This window comes from Petromyzon marinus, chromosome 20, assembly GCF_048934315.1.
Source record: "Petromyzon marinus isolate PM22_M1 ecotype Great Lakes invasive population chromosome 20, UKy_Petmar_22M1.pri1.0, whole genome shotgun sequence".
NCBI classification, from domain to species: Eukaryota; Metazoa; Chordata; class Hyperoartia; order Petromyzontiformes; family Petromyzontidae; genus Petromyzon; species Petromyzon marinus.
This window is the reverse complement of record NC_133686.1, coordinates 5,903,738-5,925,006: the sequence shown is the minus strand read 5'-3', so window position 1 is coordinate 5,925,006 and position 21,269 is coordinate 5,903,738. Positions and strand designations below refer to the sequence as shown.

The following is a 21,269-nucleotide window of genomic DNA, read 5'->3' as shown; positions in this document are numbered from 1 at the left end:
CCTTTAAATTGGGTAATATTTCGGAAGGTGCATTAAAATAATCCGCAATCATTGACATGCTTTTATTACTCGTGCTCAGAATAAGTGGTTGATCGCGGCCCTCCTTTAACTACGCATGTTGCTCGGCTGTTTAAATCTCGGGTGCCGTTAAATAGTTAATGATAATTCCACCGCTGTTATGTAATTTACTACATATCGACACTAATAATGCTGTAATTTTCACCACACAAGCAACTTTAACCCTTACTGGTTCATGAGCACGTCCGCCGCAGAGACGGAGAGATATAATATCTCCCCCGTGTGCATGTAGATTATTACATTACAGGATGGTGAGAGATGGTAGCAGCATGGGGAAGCCTTCATCTAGGAGTGGATTGACTCTGGCTTATGACTTTGAGTGTATCATATATATAAAACTCTATATAGGATACTCTTTAAATGTATGTACAGTGAGGGAAAAACGTATTTGATCCCCTATTGATTTTGTATGTTTGCCCACTGACAAAGAAATGATCAGTCTATAATTTTAATGGTAGGTTTATTTGAACAGTGAGAGACAGAATAACAACAAAAAAATCAAGAAAATGCATGTCTAAAAGGTTATAAATTGATTTCCATTTTAATGAGGGAAAAAGTATTTGACCCCCTCTCAATCAGAAACATTTCTGGCTCCCAGGTGTCTTTTATACAGGTAACCAGCTGAGATTAGGAACACACTCTTAAAGGGAGTGCTCCTAATCTCAGCTTGTTACCTGTATAAAAGACACTTGTCCACAGAAGCGATCAATCAGATTCCAAACTCTCCACCATGGCCAAGACCAAAGAGCTCTCCAAGGATGTCAGGGCTACAAGACCATTGACAAGCAGCTTGGTGAGAAGGTGACAACAGTTGGTGCGATTATTCGGAAATGGAAAAAACGCAAAAGAACTGTCAATCTCCCTCGGCCTGGGGCTCCATGCAAGATCTCACCTCGTGAAGTTGCAATGATCATGAGAACGGTGAGGAATCAGCCCAGAACTACACGGGAGGATCTTGTCAATGATCTCAAGGCAGCTGGGACCATAGTCACCAAGAAAACAATTGGTAACACACTACGCCGTGAAGGACTGAAATCCTGCAGCACCCACAAGGTCCCCCTGCTCAAGAAAGCACATATACATGCCCGTCTGAAGTTTGCCTATGCACATCTGAATGATTCAGAGGACAACTGGGTGAAAGTGTTGTGGTCAGATGAGACCAAAATGGAGCTCTTTGGCATCAACTCAACTCGCCATGTTTGGAGGAGGAGGAATGCTGCCTATGACCCCAAGAACCCCATCCCCACCGTCAAACATGGAGGTGGAAACATTATGCTTTGGGGGTGTTTTTCTGCTAAGGGGACAGGACAACTTCACCGCATCAAAGGGACGATGGACGGGGCCATGTACTGTCAAATATTGGGTGAGAACCTCCTTCCCTCAGCTAGGGCATTGAAAATGGGTCGTGGATGGGTATTCCAGCATGACAATGACCCAAAACACACGGCCAAGGCAACAAAGGAGTGGCTTAAGAAGAAGCACATTAAGGTCCTGGAGTGGCCTAGCCAGTCTCCAGACTTTAATCCCATAGAAAATCTGTGGAGGGAGCTGAAGGTTCGAGATGCCAAACGTCAGCCTCAACCTTAATGACTTGGAGAAGATCTGCAAAGAGGAGTGGGACAAAATCCCTCCTGAGATGTGTGTAAGCCTAGTGGCCAACTACAAGAAACGTCTGACCTCTGTGATTGCCAACAAGAGTTTTGCCACCAAGTACTAAGTCATGTTTTGCAGAGGTGTCTAATACTTATTTCCCTTATTAAAATGCAAATCAATTTATAACATTTTTGACATGCGTTTTTCTGGATTTTTTCTTATTCTGTCTCTCAATGTTCAAATAAACCTACCATTAAAATGATAGACTAATCATTTATTTGTCAGTGGGTAAAAGTACAAAATCAGCAGGGGATCAAATACTTTTTTCCTTCACTGTATTGCTTTATTTCTCACACTAAACACTTCCACATAAATGAGCCCCAGTGTTCGTGAACCAATTCATATTCTACCCATGAAGTGTAATTTAAAAACTGTCAGAGGAAGCTCACTACTGTGTACTGACAGATGCTCGACCAGATGACGCCAAAAGGCGTACAGCTCAAAGACAATGCAAGTAATGAGGGCTCGGGGTGAGCATCTACATCATTAGACCTCCTTTGGTCGAGCACCAATTGGGTCGAGGCTCAAAAGAAAGCCGTCCCTTGGTGTGGACCAATCAGTTTCAAGGACAATGCATATATTATTATAGTATTTTTTTTTGTATGCATTTTGACTGCAGGTATTGTGGTTAATGCAGACATGAATCCTTGTAAAAAGGTTTCAGTTTTGTTGCCAGAAAAAAGGAGAAAAACCCTATTATTAATCCAAGCAGTGTTTATGCTTCGTTATTTGGTCAATGACCAGCTTTACACCTTCATGGCAACTACACCAAGTTCTGTGTTTTTCAATTAAACATAAAATAGTGCCTTAGTCTTGCATTCCACTGCCCTTACATCATTGTTTGCTGTGCAGATGCTGTGATCTTCGAATTATTTTGAATGGCGTTATGATGAATTTAATTGGATTTCTGAGTTAAGATGTAGCTGATTTTGTGCTGGGTATAAATGATAACAATATCTTTCCACCAAATCATATCATGTTCCAGTTGTTTTATATTGAGCTATATATATCACCTGTGCAAATTTTTCAGTTGCTTTTATTTAATTTGCCATCCCGAATGATGTGTCACCTTTCATTTTAAAAATATAGGTGAAGAATGTTTGTTTTATGGTGTGATGCACTGAAGCTTTGATAAATTCTATTAGTATTATATTCGACCTGTGTGCATGTGTACAGGTATCCTACACCTCGTGGTTCCTGGACGCTTTCAACTACGCCATCCAGAAGAAGATCAATGTGCTGAACCTCAGTATCGGTGGGCCTGACTTCATGGACCACCCATTTGTAGATAAGGTGAGCAAGTCAGGAATATTCAAAGCAGAAGTTGGAGCAAAGTTGCATCAGAGCACATGGGCAACACCTGCTTAAAGCTACGTGTAGTTGGTTTAAATCGGGAGTGGGAAACCTGTGACCCGTGCCTTAATCTCATATGACCTGCAGGCGCATGAGACCTGACACTTAAAAACGGCGTGTAAAACAGTATTCATCCTTCACTGAAAGCATCTTAGCTGCACTGATCATCAGGTACTGGAATTAAATATTTTCTACCCAGCAACACTGTTAATCGTGTTAGTGCACTGTCACTGCAAGGGCCATTTTCAGTTACAGAAGTAACTAAGTTGTGTTCATTAATGTGTGGCCCACAAAAGGTATTTGAAAGTCCTATTTGGCCTTCATTAAAGAATTGGTTTCCCCACTCCTGATTTTGACCCTGGAGGCAATGTTGAAATGACAGTCTTTTATAATTTTTAATGATTTGTGGTAGTGCGGCTATTTACATACGGTGTTTTATTGTATGTGTGTTCTTATGCTTTAAGAGCTAATCGGTTTCTTTTTGTTAAACCTGGCAGGTTTGGGAACTCACAGCTAACAAGGTCATAATGGTGTCAGCAATAGGGAATGATGGCCCTTTGTACGGGTAAGTGTCTTTTAATAAGTGAACCAGAATTGTAATATGGGGATCTTGTTTTATATTGAACCCTGCGGTGGAAACATTTGGACTGCTTGTACATGAAACGCAGCCTTCGACTGTGCATATTGTAAATATCCCCCCCCCCCCCCCCACATGAAGTGGGAATAAATTATGTTGAACATACACATTCATTATATACCTCTTGTATATAATTATCCTTTGCTTGGTGTGTCAGTAAGAAACGCCAGGTTATAGCGTAAAGGTTATATTTACGTTTCTTTAAACGTTTAACGGAGGTATCATCTGAGGGTCTGATTGTTCATTATTTTTAATTGTGTACATTCATTACACATTCAAGATCTGTCGATTTCCCTTTGCACTCATTTATTTTGCGCGCCTTGGTTCATTCCTAGGAATGGCATTCATACAATTTAGTCATTCAGTCCATTTGTGAATATAAACGTGGGAATAAGCACAAGTATTATTTGTGTTGTAAAGGGTAAGTGTGGACTGACTTTTATGCACATATTTGCGTGTGTGCAGCACCCTCAACAATCCGGCCGACCAGATGGACGTGATCGGGGTGGGGGGCATTGACTTTGAGGACAACATCGCCCGTTTTTCCTCCAGAGGGATGACCACCTGGGTATGTGTGGGGCTGATAACTCGAGTTGAGCTAAAATGCCAAAATGGTAGACTCCAAATAATGACTACACTAGATTCCTAGTTACTGACATCAGTGAGATTAGGCTTCTAACTCAAGGTAAAATACCACCATGGTAGACTCCTAAATACTGACTACACTAGACTCCTAGTTATTGACATCAGTGAGACTATGCTTCTGATTGTCACTAAATGACCTCGTGTGCAAGTACAACAATTAATCAATCCACTGCTGGATGAACCCCCCATGCTAATATTAATGGGCAGAAATGAGTGAACCAGAACAGTTTTCAGGAAAGAAAACGTTAACGCTGTCATCAATAACACTGCCTCATCAGGTTGTGAGAGCTTGGGAAAATAGATGATGGGAGGGAATTCCAAAGTTGAGTCAGTGCCAGGGCAGAAGCACAACGAGAATTGTTTGGTTCCGCGGTGTGGTTGTTGAACACTATGGATGAGGCGATACAGTAGGATGTTGTGACGTCCTTTCCCATGAGCTGTCTTGGCAACAGAAAACACTCCTATGGAGCATGCCGATGGCCACCTCAGAAAATTTGCTGTATAGATAGGTGCAAACCGAGTACTCTGCTGCTGATGTCTGCTGTCCTTACAGCTCCTTCTGCTGTCCTTATAGCTTCTCCACCGTTACTGTTCCCCATAAACTTCACCCATTGATTTCTCCACCCATGCTGAGGACTTGGACTACCAGGCTGACTGTTTCAGCTCATCAGTGCTGTGTCCAATCACCACACCGCACAACAAAAAGCAACTTTTTTTTCTGTTCACTTTCCTCACACTCCTCGACTTTGAAATTCTCTCTCATTGTGAAATTCTCTCTCATTGTGAAATTCTCTCTCATTGTCACTTTTCCCAAGTTCTTATAAGCTTGCTCAATGCAATAAATGTATTAACGCCTACCTATTATATGTTCAATAGTTCTGTTCGTGTGCTGGCCATGTGGAGTTTGGGGCTCTTGGACCTGTGTGCAGCAAACCGTGATATTAAAAGATTGTCCACATCACTGCCTGGTGGCTCTTTGAGGACAGCTACGTATTCCTTGAACTCGAGATAGAAGCTAATTGAGCACGTGTGTGTGTGTATGTGGCTGTGCAGGAGTTGCCCGGTGGCTATGGACGCATGAAGCCAGACATCGTGACGTACGGCTCGGGTGTACGCGGTTCCGGCATCAACGGTGGTTGCCGCTCGCTATCGGGCACCAGCGTCGCCTCGCCGGTCGTCACTGGCGCCGTCACACTCCTCGCCAGGTGTGTGGTCTCTCCTCCGTAGGGAGCGGTTGTTATCGCGGTTAGCGTGCAGGCACTACGAACATAGCCACCGGGTTCGATTCCTGCTCACGACCAACATCGGTGAGAAATACCTGAACCGTTCCTGGGCCTCCCCAAAGTCGATTCAGCCTCAAATGAGTACCTGGTGCAGTATGTAAACCTTGCTACTTAGGGAGACAAAGGCGGCCGGGTGTGGTGCTCGTCACCCACCCCCTCGTGTGCCGTATCGGCCTTCAGAGGTGCTCGCTAACAGCACTTGCCACAACAGTCTGTTAAGGCTATAGGAGGATCTTTGTCTTTGGTGTCTCCTCCCCATCCGGACAGGTGCTTGTGTCTGTCCTTCCATCCACTGCTCTGCTTTGGATTACCTTTGGGTAGCTTCTCAGCCAACCAGAAAAGCTAGTGGTCCACGCTGTTAATAACCATGTAAATATGCTTTGATTCAAATTGATTCTTACACTCAACGATATGTGCATTTTAATGTGGCATGCAAATTTAGTATTTATTATCTATGTACATTACATGCAAATGATTTGTTATCATTACATTTAGGCTGAGGAAGCAGACAAAGCATTACACACCTCACAGAAAGATCGCGCACATTGCACACAAGAAGGTAAAAATTAGAAGAATAAATTCTTAAATTGAATTGGGTGGTGGGGTAGTTAATCAGCACCTATCTATCTCATTGTTCAGGTTTGTGTGTCCCTCAGCCTTGTGGCCAGGTGGGTTGGTTGTTTGGGTTCTGTAAACCAAATGGGTTGGGCTTTTTTGGGGGGTTTGTTTACCAGATGGGCAGATTTGGATGTATTAAAGGCGGCGCCGTTCATCTTTGCTCATGTGTGCTTGCCTGTGTCTCGCCTTTGTCGGCATTGCCTGGGTGCAGCTCTGTGCAGAACCGCGACATCATAAACCCTGCGAGTATGAAACAAGCCCTGATGGCTTCCGCACGCCGGCTGCCGGGGGTCAACATGTTTGAACAGGGCCATGGCAAGCTGGACCTGCTGAGGGCATACCAGGTTCTCAACAGCTACAAGCCACAGGCCAGGTGTGTGTGTGTGTGCGTGCGTGTCAATGTGTATTTTTGCATGGGGAGCGATGGTCCAATGATTAGTGCACTGCATAAGTGTGTGTGCCTGTGTATTTTTCTAAGTGCTTAGGTGCACGCATGCACGTAAACTTGTGTTACACAGACACAAAGCGTCATTGTTAAATGACCAGCATTTTACAGTGAATGCTTCCATGGCACTAATCTTCAATACTTTTTCTGTGACTGTTAATCATCCTCATTGCTGTACTGCGCAGCCTGAGCCCTAACTACGTGGACCTGACTGAGTGTCCATACATGTGGCCCTACTGCTCTCAGCCCATCTACTACGGTGGCATGCCCACCATCGTCAATGTCACCATTCTCAATGGCATGGCCGTCACTGGCCGCATTGTTGACAAGGTGAGCCTGCCCCTGCATGATACGGCTAATTTATTATTTCATGGAATTGACTTTATTATCCTGTTATAAGTTACCTCATTAGGAAAGTGACTGGTTGTTTATAAACAGCTTTAGCGTTTTTTTTCTCCATTTGTACTTGGGGATTCGTTTAAGCTGATCTGTCCAGGTCAGCAAACCGGAAAACATTAATGCACCTGGCACACCACATCCAGTATGTTTCACTCGGGCTGTGGATATTAGTCACATGTCTGAAATGCTAGAATTAGAGATGGAATCATTCACCCAACCCCCAATGATTTGATAATTTTAGTGATTCAGGTTTACAATTCAATAAAAAAACATGTTTTTTTTCTGTCATGGTATATGCAGCTGCCACTGGTGGTTGCAGGGGTCATGTAAACCCATTACATAAAACATTTACCAATCGAAAAAATTATTCTTACACACTCAAAATTCCACACATGTATTGTGAGCTTCAGAATCTAGTTCTTATTTTCTTCAGCAGTATAACATTTAAGCGAACCCAGTTGCTTTCATGTAACTTATTTGTGATTAAATGTCACTTCAGTGGGCATTGGGCATAGATGTCGCTCTGAAAGGTTTGCTTTTGCACGTATGCCACAGCCGGTGTGGCAGCCCTACCTGCCACAGAATGGGGACAGCATCGAGGTGGCGTTCTCCTACTCGCAAACACTGTGGCCGTGGTCGGGCTACCTGGCCCTGTCCATCTCTGTGGCCAAAAAGGCGGCCGGGTGGGAAGGGATCGCTCATGGGCACGTCTCTCTCACCATTGCCTCTCCAGCAAATTCACAGGTGGGAAGTTCCACAAATTACGAACCTCACGGTCAAATGAAAATCATTCAAGTCCTACATATGGAGTATTATTTTGATGGTGGATTATGATGGTTTTTAAAAAAAAACTATCTTTATTGGTGAAATGAGCCAATGGTTTGATGTACTCATACTGAATTTACCATCCCAGTGTACATGACAAGTCAGTTCGTCTTGAGTACATCCGACATCATGGTCGTATTTTACGACAATTCCTCGCTTCAATGAAGGCAGTTGCGACTTACATATATTTTGTGTGCATTACGACACGAATGTTTGTTTTAATGTAACCTGGCTGGTGATACTTTCTGTGGTGTTTGCAGGCAGAGGATAGTAGCGAGCAGACGTCAAGCGTCCGACTGCCTGTACGCGTCAAGGTGATTCCCACTCCTCCTCGCAGTAAGCGGATCCTCTGGGACCAGTACCACAACCTCCGTTACCCACCAGGCTACTTTCCCCGTGACAACCTGCGCATGAAGAACGACCCTCTCGACTGGTAAAACACACGCAACCTGTCATGACGACCTCCCCTGCTGCATTCGCTTTGAGAACCATATCTCACAGCAGTCACGTACTACAACGCAACCAGCATTCGCCGAGAAATGGTGGTGAGGGAGCTTTGCCGGGTAGCTCAAAGGTCAGCATTGAGCTGGCACTGCTGAAATTCTCACTTCGCATCCAGGCAGCCGCCTGTGATTGAGCATAATTTTTAGTAACAGGATGGATAGTTTGGTTTTTGGACATGAACCTGATATAAAAATCACACAATTGGAAAAGAACATTTAAATAATTGGTGATGCGGTCAGTCTGGCATCTGTGTGAAGTTTTACATACATCAAGGCCATGTGAAGTCGTAAGTTTCAGTTATTTTGTTTTTCTAGATGATATCTCTAGAGACCAGAATCATGTTATCTGCAACAGTGACCTGAGGCATTAGTCTGCCAGTAGGGGGTAATGATTCTTACATATGATCCCAAATTGGTGATATAAGGTTAATTTTAGAATTTGGACCCTGACCCCCGCACACTGGCCTACTCTTGCGAATGACGTCAAGGGGATCTTTAACTTCCACTGTGAAGCAGATGGCGCGTAGTATTATGGTTATTACACTTACAGTAATAATCAGGGTTACCGCTGGATTCGAACTGTGGACCTCTGCAATAAGCAGCGAACGTGCTACCGCTGGGCCATGTCACCGCGCATGAATTGGCGGCAATGCCTCTGACACAGGACAGGTCCCCAAATAGTTTACGTAGACGATCAGTGTGGCCAGGATCTATGCCAACTGTGAACCCCCACATTCCTGTGCCTCATTTGCATGATGCTCTGCTACACTGTTGAGCTGTTCTTCTCTGCTCACACTTAGATACCTCCCCACATATCTTACAAGCTGTTCTACTGGTGTTTAAGATATTTTTCTGTCATCCCCTTTTACGTACCATATCAGTCCTTTTACAAATTATAATTCTAAAACATTGCTTTGGAAAGGCGTCTTGCAACTGTCACGAACCCTCAATAGTCTTCCTACCAGAGTATAGTTTTATTGGAATAATATATACTACTAGCACTCAGTTTCAATGCTGCTGTTCTAAAATATTAATTCTGCTCTGCCTTGCTCAGGAATGGAGACCACATCCACACCAACTTCCGTGACATGTACCAGCACCTGCGCAGCAATGGCTATTTCCTGGAGGTGCTAGGGGCACCAATCACCTGCTTTGATGCCAGCCAATACGGTGAGTCACGCCTCCATATGTAAATATTATAAGTGTGTACATGTACAGCATATCAATCCATATGTTGAATTAGTTTCTCCCCTTACTGTGCAGGTAGTTGGGGTTATTTAGCCATATTTCACCACACTGGTTAGTGCCGGCTAGTGAAGGTGGTGGGGAGCATAGATGTGAGAACTTGGAATCGCAGTACAAACCTTTTGCTTTACTGCCCTCTGCTGCCCACCACATTAACCATCATGAGGCCTTCATGGTGTGGGTAGGCCTTCGTCCAGCAGGTGGATTGTAAAAAGGGCTGAACAACAAACAGCATTATGTATACGTAGTCAACCGTGCTAATCAGAGGTTTATCGCGTAGCTAATTGTGGTTATGCCATATGGCTTTCTGATGTGTTTTCGTTTTGTACCACATTGTTCAGCGCGCAATCCGATGTTTCGCTCCACATCTTGGGTGCTTCTTCAGCAACTGTGTTCATTATCACATGAATGACTGTCCTTGGACCACACTGCTGTTTCTTGACGTGTTCGCGCTGGGAACATTTCCGAGCCTCTTGTTGTCGACGTGGCGTGCAGGCACGCTCGTGCTGGTGGACAGTGAGGAAGAATACTTCCCCGAGGAGGTGTCGAAGCTGAAGCGTGACGTGGACCATGGCCTGTCCGTCATTATCGTGAGCGACTGGTACAACACGTCTGTCATGCAGAAGGTCAAGTTCTACGATGAGAACACCAGGTGAGCGACCTGCTCCAGAGACTTACATTTTGATAGGGTATGGCGAAACATGAGACATCGTGCCGAACAATACGTGGTACACCACGAAAACACATTGGAAAACCATACCCCATAATTGTTTGCACACCAGTTATGAAACCAACGCTTCTCCTCTTTGGGCCTACAACAATTTTTCTTAATCGGAATTTGATGATTTGTCATGATTTGGAGTTTCCATTCGATTCATGGTGTAACATGTTGGTGCACTCTAGCAGCTATATAGAGGCTGTACGTGTTAAGTGAACTCATGGCAAACAGCATACGAATGAAAAATAATTAATACATGCACAATTCCATGCAGAATCAGACTCGGAATATTTAGATTGGAATAATGCATAGATCATGAACATAATAATTATTTTTAATAGATTACTTATCATTAGACCCTAATATGGAGATGGTGACACATTTACAGTGGAGCAGCACACGCATGTTACAAATGTGTGTTTAGTGAGTCGAAGCCATTAGGCCCAATGCCATCTCGGTGTATTAAGTGCACCGGTGTCTCCACATGATGCGTGCAGACAGTGGTGGATGCCAGACACGGGCGGTGCAAACGTTCCGGCTCTCAATGACCTGCTCACGCCCTGGAACATGGCCTTCAGCGACCGCGTGTTTGAGGGCGACTTCACCATCGGCGACCACGAGAGTAAGTGTGGTCACGGGGAGACGGAGATTGCTCAAACCTGGGTGTACGCCCAGTGCAGGGACAAGTATCGGCTTTTGCTTGTCAGCACATAGGTGCACAGGCAGCAGGATAGGAAAGTCAATGGCCCCTTGTTTATTTTTGCACTTGATAGTTTCAGATGTGCTTCATCTGAAATATAGTTGGGAAAACGGTTATTTGCAGCCATTCCTTGCTTTTCAAATGAGCCACAGAAGAAGCACAATTTGATGATGCATTGGTTTTATTCGGTGGCACCTCTGCAGTGAGAGCACAGGGTTTATTGATGCCATTGTAATTGGCAAAGCAACAGCATAGATTGCTGTGCTCATAGCAGTGTGTGCATTTGCTTGACCCGAGTGTAAACAAGAGTCAAACACAAATACTGCAAGGGTCGATTAAGAAGTACATTGTATTGTACTTCATGAAAAGTATATCTCATTACAAAAAATGTACAAATGGGGCTTTGTCTGTTTTCAACAAACTAATAAGAATTTGTGTGTAAATTATGTTTTCTGGTTCCCGCAGTGTATTATGCTTCAGGCAGCAGCATTGCGCGTTTCCCCAAAGACGGGATTGTTATTACACAGACGCTGAAGGATCAAGGTAAGCTACTACTGTTGATGGCTATTACAGTCTGTTGCATTCATTCTTCATTTGCGGATTAAACAATTATGGAAATTACTCTTTGTGTTTTTCGGTCAAGTCACGTAGGTAAAATAAAATAAATGAAAACAACTAAATTAAATCATGACGTTTCGGAGGCAACACAAGCTTCCGTCTTCAGGTGGAACAGTCACAGCAAAATAGCTGTATTAAGTGAAGAGCTCTGAGACACCCGAGATTATATTCAGGTTAAGGGGGGGAGAGGAGCCTGGAAGGGACGTGGGTGGGGGGGAGGGCTAAGTTAAGCCACCTTTTGTTATGCTGCAGGGGGTTCGGGGTAGCGGTGGTGCACTGCACAAAAGCGGGTACAATCCACTGGAAGAAATGGAAATGGCTGTACAATTATAAGGCAGCTAAAGTTTCACTTGGTTGATGACATCTTTCCAATGGTTGCTGAATTTAAAACCATCCTCTCGGTTGAAATTGTGTCTATGTTTGTATATCTGGATGGCTTCGTGGACAATTCTTTGGTAATAACCGGGAGGTTTGCATAGTACTTTGGTATCGGAGAAAACAATCTCATGAGAACCCGCTGTGTTGAGACAATGATCAGCCACGGCCGAAGAATTCGTTCTGCCGTGTTTCAAATCTGATTTGTGCTCACGAATTCGGTCAGAAATATGTCGTTTCGTCTCCCCGATAAAGCAGTCACCACAGGTACAACTAAATTGTAAACACCAGGGTTCTGTAAGTCAGGAATGACATCCTTTACGGATGGGATCAGATCACGGATTTTGTGTACTGTATTGAACCGGACCTGGATCTTGTGTTTGTTTAGAATTTTGGAAATCTTTTTGGTAACGCCTGCTATGTATGGCAGTGTGATGATTTTGATCAGAGTATCAGGTGGTTCATCTTCTTTGGTTCTTTCGGTAAAGTCACGTAGAATGAGAATAAAATAATAAATTGATAAATTAAATAACACAATAATATTCTCACAACGTTTCGGCCACAACACAAGTGGCCTTCATCAGGTGAAGGGGACGAGATTGTCTGGAGGACAGCGCTCACTCCAGCTGCTAATGGGTATTCTTGAGAATAGTGGCCATTTCAGCTCTCGCAACGTCCGCTTGGATGTGTCCTATGCCTTTGAGGGCTACATCGACTTGAGAGATGATATCCTCTATTGGTATATGTTTAGGGGTGACAGCGAAATTTAGCCCTTTAGCCAGTACCGTTTCGGGTGTCTCAGAGCTCTTCACTTAATACAGATATTTTGCTGTGACTGTTCCACCTGAAGACGGAAGCTTGTGTTGCCTCTGAAACGTCGTGATTTAATTTAGTTCTTTTCATTTATTTTATTTTACCTACGTGACTTTACCGAAAAAAACAAAGAGTGTGAATCCTTGCAGTCACGAAAGCTTCAAATCTAGAATTAATTCTGGAAATTAATTTATGTATATTCAGATTAATATATAGTGATGACAGATAGGCCTATCAGTTCTATTTATTTAGGCTACCAATCGAAAGCATCTGGTTTTACGTCACAATTTGTTCTCACTTGGTCGGGCTGTGCAGGCATGGATGTGCTGCGGCAGGAGGCTTACACGGTGGAGGGGGTGCCCATCTTAGGTTTGTACCAGGCGAGCGGGGACGGTGCTGGTCGCATTGTGCTGTATGGCGACTCCAACTGCCTCGATGACAGCCACCGACAAAAGGGTAAGCCGGGCCAGGGTCTTGCCTGGTGTTGTTGCTGTCCAGTGCAAATGGGAAGAGAATTGCAAAGTTTGACGCTGTGATATCAGAACAACAACACTTCCTATTCATGTTAGTTTACTTTGTCTTTTCAGGTATGAGGGTGTGTTATTGACAGTGATGGTATTTTCCAACATGCACTTTTGCATGCATGCACTCTGTCAAAAATTTTAATCCTAAATCGAATCACAATCTTGAATCATGACAATTCATAAAATTATTAAACCTATTTTAAGTTTCATTCAAAGTTGGTTACGTATGATGCTGATTCTACTTTCAAGTGCTTCTTTTATACTGATCGGATCTCTCTTGGGGACTCCACAGACTGCTTCTGGATGCTGGATGCGTTGCTGCAGTACACGGCGTACGATGTCCTCTCGCCCGTGTTTTCGGAAGCGAATGCGCGTGGGGCCATCCAGCAGATCACTCACGAAGGCCCGCTGCCCACGCGCATGGAGGGTGAGGCTTCAGTCCACGGTTTCACTGTCGCAGAATGCCCGTATGGAATATTTCTTTGTATTTTTTTACACAGTGAAAGTCCGTATTATTATTTATCCTTCCTATTATACATGCTCCCAAACAGATCTCCGCACACTTCCTGTTACCTAGCCATCAAGTTTTTTTTTAATAATCTGATGTTATGGTACGAATCGGAGGAGTCACACAAAAGTAGCAGTACATTAATTTTATGTGGGTCTTTGCAAGATAAGGGTCATTTGGTTATCTGAGCCTAAGCACAGAGTGACCCAGAAATGACAGCAAATTTTTACCAATGGTGTTTCTGCATGCTTTACTGCATGAATAAAAGGAGTAATTTGTATAGACAAATTTGTCCTCACATTAAATTGGATAAGAGGACATTAAGTTTAGTGACAAAAAAAAACTGTTAATATCGGATCATTTGGTAAAGTCAACAACAACATTGCAAAAAATCCAGAAAAACGCATGTCACATGTTATAAATTGATTTGCATTTTAATGAGGGAAATAAGTATTTGACCCCTCTGCAAAACATGACTTAGTACTTGGTGGCAAAACCCTTGTTGGCAATCACAGAGGTCAGACGTTTCTTGTAGTTGGCCACCAGGTTTGCACTCATCTCAGGAGGGATTTTGTCCCACTCCTCTTTGCAGATCTTCTCCAAGTCATTAAGGTTTCGAGGCTGACGTTTGGCAACTCGAACCTTCAGCTCCCTCCGCAGATTTTCTATGGGATTAAGGTCTGGAGACTGGCTAGGCCACTCCATGACCTTAATGTGCTTCTTCTTGAGCCACTCCTTTGTTGCCTTGGCCATGTGTTTTGGGTCATTGTCATGCTGGAATACCCATTAACGACCCATTTTCAATGCCCTGGCTGAGGGAAGGAGGTTCTCACCCAAGATTTGACGGTACATGGCCCCGTCCATCGTCCCTTTGATGCGGTGAAGTTGTCCTGTCCCCTTAGCAGAAAAACACCCCCAAAGCATAATGTTTCCACCTCCATGTTTGACGGTGGGGCTGGTGTTCTTGGGGTCATAGGCAGCATTCCTCCTCCTCCAAACACGGCGAGTTTAGTTGATGCCAAAGAGCTGCATTTTGGTCTCATCTGACCACAACACTTTCACCCAGTTGTCCTCTGAATCATTCAGATGTTTATTGGCAAACTTCAGACGGGCATGTATATGTGCTTTCTTGAGCAGGGGGACCTTGCGGGCACTGCAGGATTTCAGTGCTTCACGGCGTAGTGGGTTACCAATTGTTTTCTTGGTGACTATGGTCCCAGCTGCCTTGAGATCATTTACAAGATCCTCCCGTGTAGTTCTGGGCTGATTCCTCACCGTTCTCATGATCATTGCAAGTCCACGAGGAGCCCCAGGCCGAGGGAGATTGACAGTTCTTTTGTGTTTCTTCCATTTGCGAATAATCGCACCAACTGTTGTCACCTTCTCACCAAGCTGCTTGGCAATGGTCTTGTAGCCCATTCCAGCCTTGTGTAGGTCTACAATCTTGTCCCGGACCTCCTTGGAGAGCTCTTTGGTCTTGGCCATGGTGGAGAGTTTGGAATCTGATTGATTGATTGATTGCTTCTGTGGACAGGTGTCTTTTATACAGGTAACAAGCTGAGATTAGGAGCACTCCCTTTAAGAGTGTGCTCCTAATCTCAGCTCGTTACCTGTATAAAAGACACCTGGGAGCCAGAAATGTTTCTGATCGAGAGGGGGTCAAATACTTTTTTCCCTCATTAAAAAGCAAATCAATTTATAACATTTTTGACATGCGTTTTTCTGGATTTTTTTGTTATTCTGTCGCTCACTGTTCAAATAAACCTACCATTAAAATTATAGACTGATAATTTCTTTGTCAGTAGGCAAACATACAAAATCAGCAGGGGATCAAATACTTTTTTCCCTCACTGTATATGTATATATGTTGAACTTCTTTCGCACCGTACGTAGCTAACCTTTCTGGGGGTGGGGCACCTATTGCCCGGAACTTAATTTCATATGCCCCATCTCCACTTGTTGTACCACTTCGAAGCATACTCTTTGGTTCTATTCGGTAAAGTCACGTAGGTAAAAAATAAAACAACAAAAATCACGACGTTTCGGCCACAACACAAGCGGCCTTCATCAGGTGAAGGGACCAGACTGTCTCGAAGACTGCGCTGGAGTGGCTTTATTTATTTTTTTACCTACGTGACTTTACCGAATAGAACCAAAGAGTATGGATCCTTGCAGTCACGAAAGCTTCAAATCTAGAATCACTTCGAAGTTGTCTGCAAATGATATCCATCACTGCACACTAATCGGTTACTAGAGGAGTAGTAGCAACACTGCGATTCTAATTTTAGCACTGCAATCAGTCGCTTGTTACTTTTGCAGTGACTGAAACTACTGACGTATTTGTTTAAGTGAGGCCCACAAAAGGTATTTGAAAGTACTATTTGGCCGACAGGGTGGTAAAAACCCCCCACCGCTAACGTAGTGGCTCATTGGATCTGCACGAGTGGGACAGTGGGTAACATACTTACATACTACCTAAAGAATGGCTTATTAATTAAGTGACCTCCCTGTGCAGGAAACCACCTGTACCGTTACTCCAAGGTGTTGGAAGCTCACCTAGGGGATCCGAAGCCCCGACCCCTTCCTGCCTGCCCCCACCTGTCCTGGGCCAAGCCGCAGCCGCTGAACCAGACTGCACCCAGGTAAATGTCCATGCATAATTGGGCACTAAACATCTGATGAGACGTGTAAAGGTGCTGGCAAAATCCGTGAACATTAGCATACGTTGTGTTATGCATAAAAGAGTAATTTGATGCAATTGTATTCCATCGGTAATGATGTGTTGTTCATCGTGTTCTGTTTAAAACACGCTTTACCAGTCTTGTAATGTTTGCACATTGTCTTCAGATTTTTTAAGTCCAGATAGTTAATTGACCAAAATGTTAGTTAATTTGCATATTGATGTGTTTTTTAATGCTTAGTTGTTGTATGCTCATATATTTTTCTTTGTTTTCACGTTATATACGAATACATATGTGTCATGAATTGACTGCACTTCATCATCATGTACCAGTGGATCTGTACGCATAATTCGGTGTCATGTGCACGCACGTTGTATTGTCACGCCCCATTATTATTTCAGCAATCTGTGGAAGCAGCCAAAGCTTCTGGCTATGGACCCTGAGCCAATATCCTTTCCAAACCTGAGGCAGAACCGTCCCCAGGTGCGGCCTCTTTCACCCGGAGAGAGCAGTGCCTGGGACGTCCCTCAGGGTAAGGTGTTGCTGAATCAGCATAAGTTGTGAGGTCCCTCATTACAGAAGTATGGGATTTGCTAGCGATGGAACTGAGAAATGCCAGTACTCTGAGGCAGACTGGTAGCGAATTGAAATCATCATATTCATTATGAGTCGATCGGTCACCCATTAACTACATTCCACGTGAGTTACAAGTCGAAAAGAGTAAGAGAATGATTGCTAGAGAATAAGGTTCAGTGGCTTTGATTATAGTTGGTGGTTTTTTGCTGGAGATTGGTGGAGCAAACATTGTTTGTTCTATAATCGTAGGTGTTGTATAACCTTGTTTCTAATTATTAGTTCTTTAAAAATGTTTTACCATTTATGATGCAGGAAGTTTCCTCTATATGTAAACAAATTGTTGTTATGGCATAGGTATCTATGAAATTACAGGAAAATCTACTTTTAATACATAAACCTTGAACAATATTGAGGATTATTGATATATGTTCGTGAATGTGTATGATGCTCTTCAATAGTTTATTTTATTTTAACTACCACAGCCTGACCCCCCTTCCTTTTCATCACTGGCAGGTATAATGCCGGGCCGGTATAACCAGGACGTGGGCCACACTATCCCCGTGTTCGCGTTCTTCGGCGCCACGGTGGTGCTCGCGTTCTTTGTTGTCAAAATCAGCAAGACGAAGAGTCGGCCAAAAAGGAAAAGGCCACTGCGTTTAAAACGGCTGCATCTCGCCGTCACCACCAAGCCCTCTGTTTGATGACGTGGGCAGTCAAAAAACATGGCTTTTGTTAACATTTAGCACCTCCATCCCAGTGTGCGTGTTTTACACCACTGGCAGTGTCAAAAGAAGCCCAGGACTTCTCCTGCACCGGTGGTTTTTTGATGCCACTGGTCACGCTTGGGATACCGAAGATGCTTTTCTGCGATCAGCTCATCACGCACAATTTAAGCGGGATGTGCAGGACTTGAGAGAGGTTTTTTTTGCGAGTTTGAGGGTTATTTTTTAACTGCGATTTCCCAAGAAACACCAACGTGGTGGATGATGCTGTGTGATTTTGAAGAGAAAATAGAAGGGAACCCCTATTTCCTTCCAAACGAGGTTTGAACTCTACAGTGATCCTCCACGAACTCTTGTGTTTACGCTCACAGACCAAACTAAATGTACAGTATATCAAGACGGATGCTAATTGGTAATTTTGCAGGAAGATAGTTATTGGTGAACAGCTTTTAATTTGTTCACTGAAATGTTGCATTTCTTCACATTCTTCACTACATTATTTTATTCCAATCTGAATTTTCAAAATTGTTTTGTCTTGGGGAAGGAGGGAAAAATATGAATGCCTAAAAGTTATGTCACGAAGAATGCGCACATACAAACACCTAAAAAAATTGTCAATGTTTACTTTTAAATGTTGCACCTTATGTTTATCACCTGAATTCTCTCGAAGGTAATAATTATCGTACTAATTTGAATATAAACCATTTTTTCAAACTCATCCGGGGCATTACTCAAATTACCTCTATTTATGCTGCTATGCCTGCAAGCTAAATAAAACATTTTGTTCAACTTTTGAGTTAGGAAACTTGTTTTGTGTTCACAAGATTTTATAAATTAAAATATTAAAGTTTATTTCAGTTGAAAAAGTGCCAAATAGTGCATGCTTAATGAAATGTCGTGGAATAGCTCATGCTTGTTGATGCGTCAACAGAATTGCTCTGTGGATATTCTGGCTCAAAATCATAATAGTTGTCACATACGTTCTGTTAAGTTAATTTTACAAGCAATTTTTTTTTACATTCGTAAGTAGTAGGCTGGGCAAATTTAAATACATGTTTCAGCATTACATGGCACCAAATGGTGTTTAGCAGCTTGTGTTAAATGTTTATCGTTTGACACGACCAGTATGTGTGATTTTTTTATATATATAAACCAATTTCTCTATTGCACCGTACATAGTATGAGTGACGTTACGTTTAAGATTCAATTTATTCAAGTTGCGTGGAGCAAAAATGAACAGCAAATGGGTTTTCTAAATGATGTGCTTTACCTCTGCAACACTTTTTGCAGAAAAAATGCTCAAACTTTAAAAATGACGTTTAAAATGGAAAATCTAAATGGTTTGAAATATAATAAAAGTGGCACGTTTTTGCAAAGGTGGGACCGCTTTTGGCCCACTTTGCACAACATTATTTATTGCAGGTGTTAAGTGTTCACATCCGTTATTAGACACTTTTTTAACGTCTTTTTCTCCATGTTGTAAATTTTTAAATACGATTTTTGCTGTAATAGTTAAAAGTGAATGACCAGTGAAAATGTGGCCGGGCACTGAACTACTTACTCAAGGTTACAGAATGAATCTGGCTGCGTATAATGTATGTGCAGTCATGAAGATACCCATCACTGCCATTTGACTGTGCCTGCAATTTAATTCGAGCCAAATTAAACCAAAACAGCTGCCCGCACAAGGGCGTGATTCAATTGCTTTATATTGCACAACATAAAATATTTTCCTGAATTCCCCAATGACTCCAAATAACTCTTTTACAAATTCTTTTCAGACCTTAGAATTCAATTGGCTCTGAAAGTTAATTGTTTTAAGTGAAGCATCATCCCAACATGATGGATGTTTTAGCAATCATGTGTTCCACCTTGCATCAGGATGTGTACTGCTATCCCTGTCAACTAAAGTGATCATTATGTTCTATTTAAGTCATGTTGAAATTGCATTTCTTATGACTTTGTTAAAGCTGGAATTTCTGTGAGAAATGGCCACCATTTTATCCAGAATATGGTGAAAAATACCCATCAAGATAAAAAAAGATTACTTAAAGTGTCATTGCCACCATGTAACATCAGGGGGGAAGTATGGGGCCACTAATATGTTGACCAGACTGCTAAAAATCTGCAGAAGCAGTCAACTTTAATCAAAATGTGGCTCCTGGAAAAATTACAGTGCAGTGAAACAGCTGCATAGCAATTAACTGGACTGCAATGTTCCCATAGCTCTAATATAGCTTAAAATGAACTTGCGCAGGGAGAGTAATTTTGCATGTTATGATGCTTGTGTAGACAATGTTGGTCCTGGACAAGTTTCATATTCATTTTATTGTGGCTTTTTTGGAGAAGGAATTGCCACTTGTGGCCGTACATTTTCTACACCTTTTTGTGGGTGTAAATTGTCAAATTCTTTGATAGAAATATTCTGGTTTAGTGTTTTTTCAACATTCCAAATTTTTTTGGTGCTCTGGACATGTGTGTAAAATTAGTGGGCAACTAATATGGTGTAATGAAGAATGAGGAGCATGTTTTGCACTGCCCAGCATTTGTTTAACTTTTATTTTCATCCTGTAACTTCTGTTGCAAAATGTACAGGTAAATAATTGTTTTCAGCCTTTCCTTTAAATAAACATGGTTTTGTAAAGTTTGAAATAAATCTATATGCTGCAAACAGAAATTTTAATGTGGATGTGTTGTGTTAATGTTCTACATATGAGTTTAGTACATTAACCCATTTTCATATTCATGTATGGTCTGCAACTCATGCATCCTTTTACATTCTTTACATTTCAAGAGGCGTTTAACTTCAAGGTCTACCCCTCTGGCTGCATCTCTCCTTGTATTGTCCTCTAGAGCAGGGGTGTCCAAACTACGGCCCGCGGGCCAACTGCGGCCCGCCATCCATTTTTAATTGGCCCGTATCAGTCTAAAAATATAATGGACTATGGCCCACTGTATTGCACTTCTTAGTTTAAAAACTAGGTGGCGCTATTGTCTTGAACAAGGCAGCGTCTCCACAAAGCAAGCAATCGAAGAAAAAATTTGCTCAGGGTCACCAGAAATGCCGGAACCGAAGAGACGCAAGATTGCAATCGAGTGCAGAAAATTTCAGCCTCGGTGGAAAAATGAATATTTTTTTCATAGAAACCAAGGGGAAGTGTGTTTGTTTGATTTGTAATGAGAGTGTTGCCATGATGTGAAAGTACAATGCACGACGGCATTATGAAACGAAACAGAACTTCACGTCCTACACTGTCGCTGAGCGGAAAGATAAGGTAAAGCAAATGGCAGCTAGCCTGCTAACGTAGCAGCAGGTTTTTTTTTCCGTGCTAACAAAGCTCAAGAAAATG

The 21,269-nt window shown here is 42.7% G+C and overlaps 1 protein-coding gene across 2 annotated transcripts in view; it reads left to right on the top strand.

The window, feature by feature from the left end:
- MBTPS1 (membrane bound transcription factor peptidase, site 1) overlaps positions 1–20,596 on the top strand; it is a 34,758-nt gene extending 14,162 nt beyond the window's left edge. For both annotated transcript variants that reach the window (XM_032957679.2, XM_076068260.1), the window contains exons 7-23: positions 2,908–3,024; positions 3,582–3,649; positions 4,187–4,289; positions 5,420–5,571; positions 6,479–6,640; positions 6,898–7,042; positions 7,667–7,855; positions 8,197–8,369; positions 9,494–9,609; positions 10,180–10,336; positions 10,900–11,024; positions 11,568–11,645; positions 13,224–13,364; positions 13,725–13,859; positions 16,456–16,582; positions 17,023–17,153; positions 17,711–20,596. In XM_032957679.2, coding sequence (XP_032813570.1) covers positions 2,908–3,024; positions 3,582–3,649; positions 4,187–4,289; positions 5,420–5,571; positions 6,479–6,640; positions 6,898–7,042; positions 7,667–7,855; positions 8,197–8,369; positions 9,494–9,609; positions 10,180–10,336; positions 10,900–11,024; positions 11,568–11,645; positions 13,224–13,364; positions 13,725–13,859; positions 16,456–16,582; positions 17,023–17,153; positions 17,711–17,898 — 2,307 coding nt within the window. In that variant the 3' untranslated portion in view covers positions 17,899–20,596. The remainder of the gene's footprint in view (positions 1–2,907; positions 3,025–3,581; positions 3,650–4,186; positions 4,290–5,419; positions 5,572–6,478; positions 6,641–6,897; positions 7,043–7,666; positions 7,856–8,196; positions 8,370–9,493; positions 9,610–10,179; positions 10,337–10,899; positions 11,025–11,567; positions 11,646–13,223; positions 13,365–13,724; positions 13,860–16,455; positions 16,583–17,022; positions 17,154–17,710) is intronic.
- Positions 20,597–21,269: the final 673 nt, after the last annotated feature.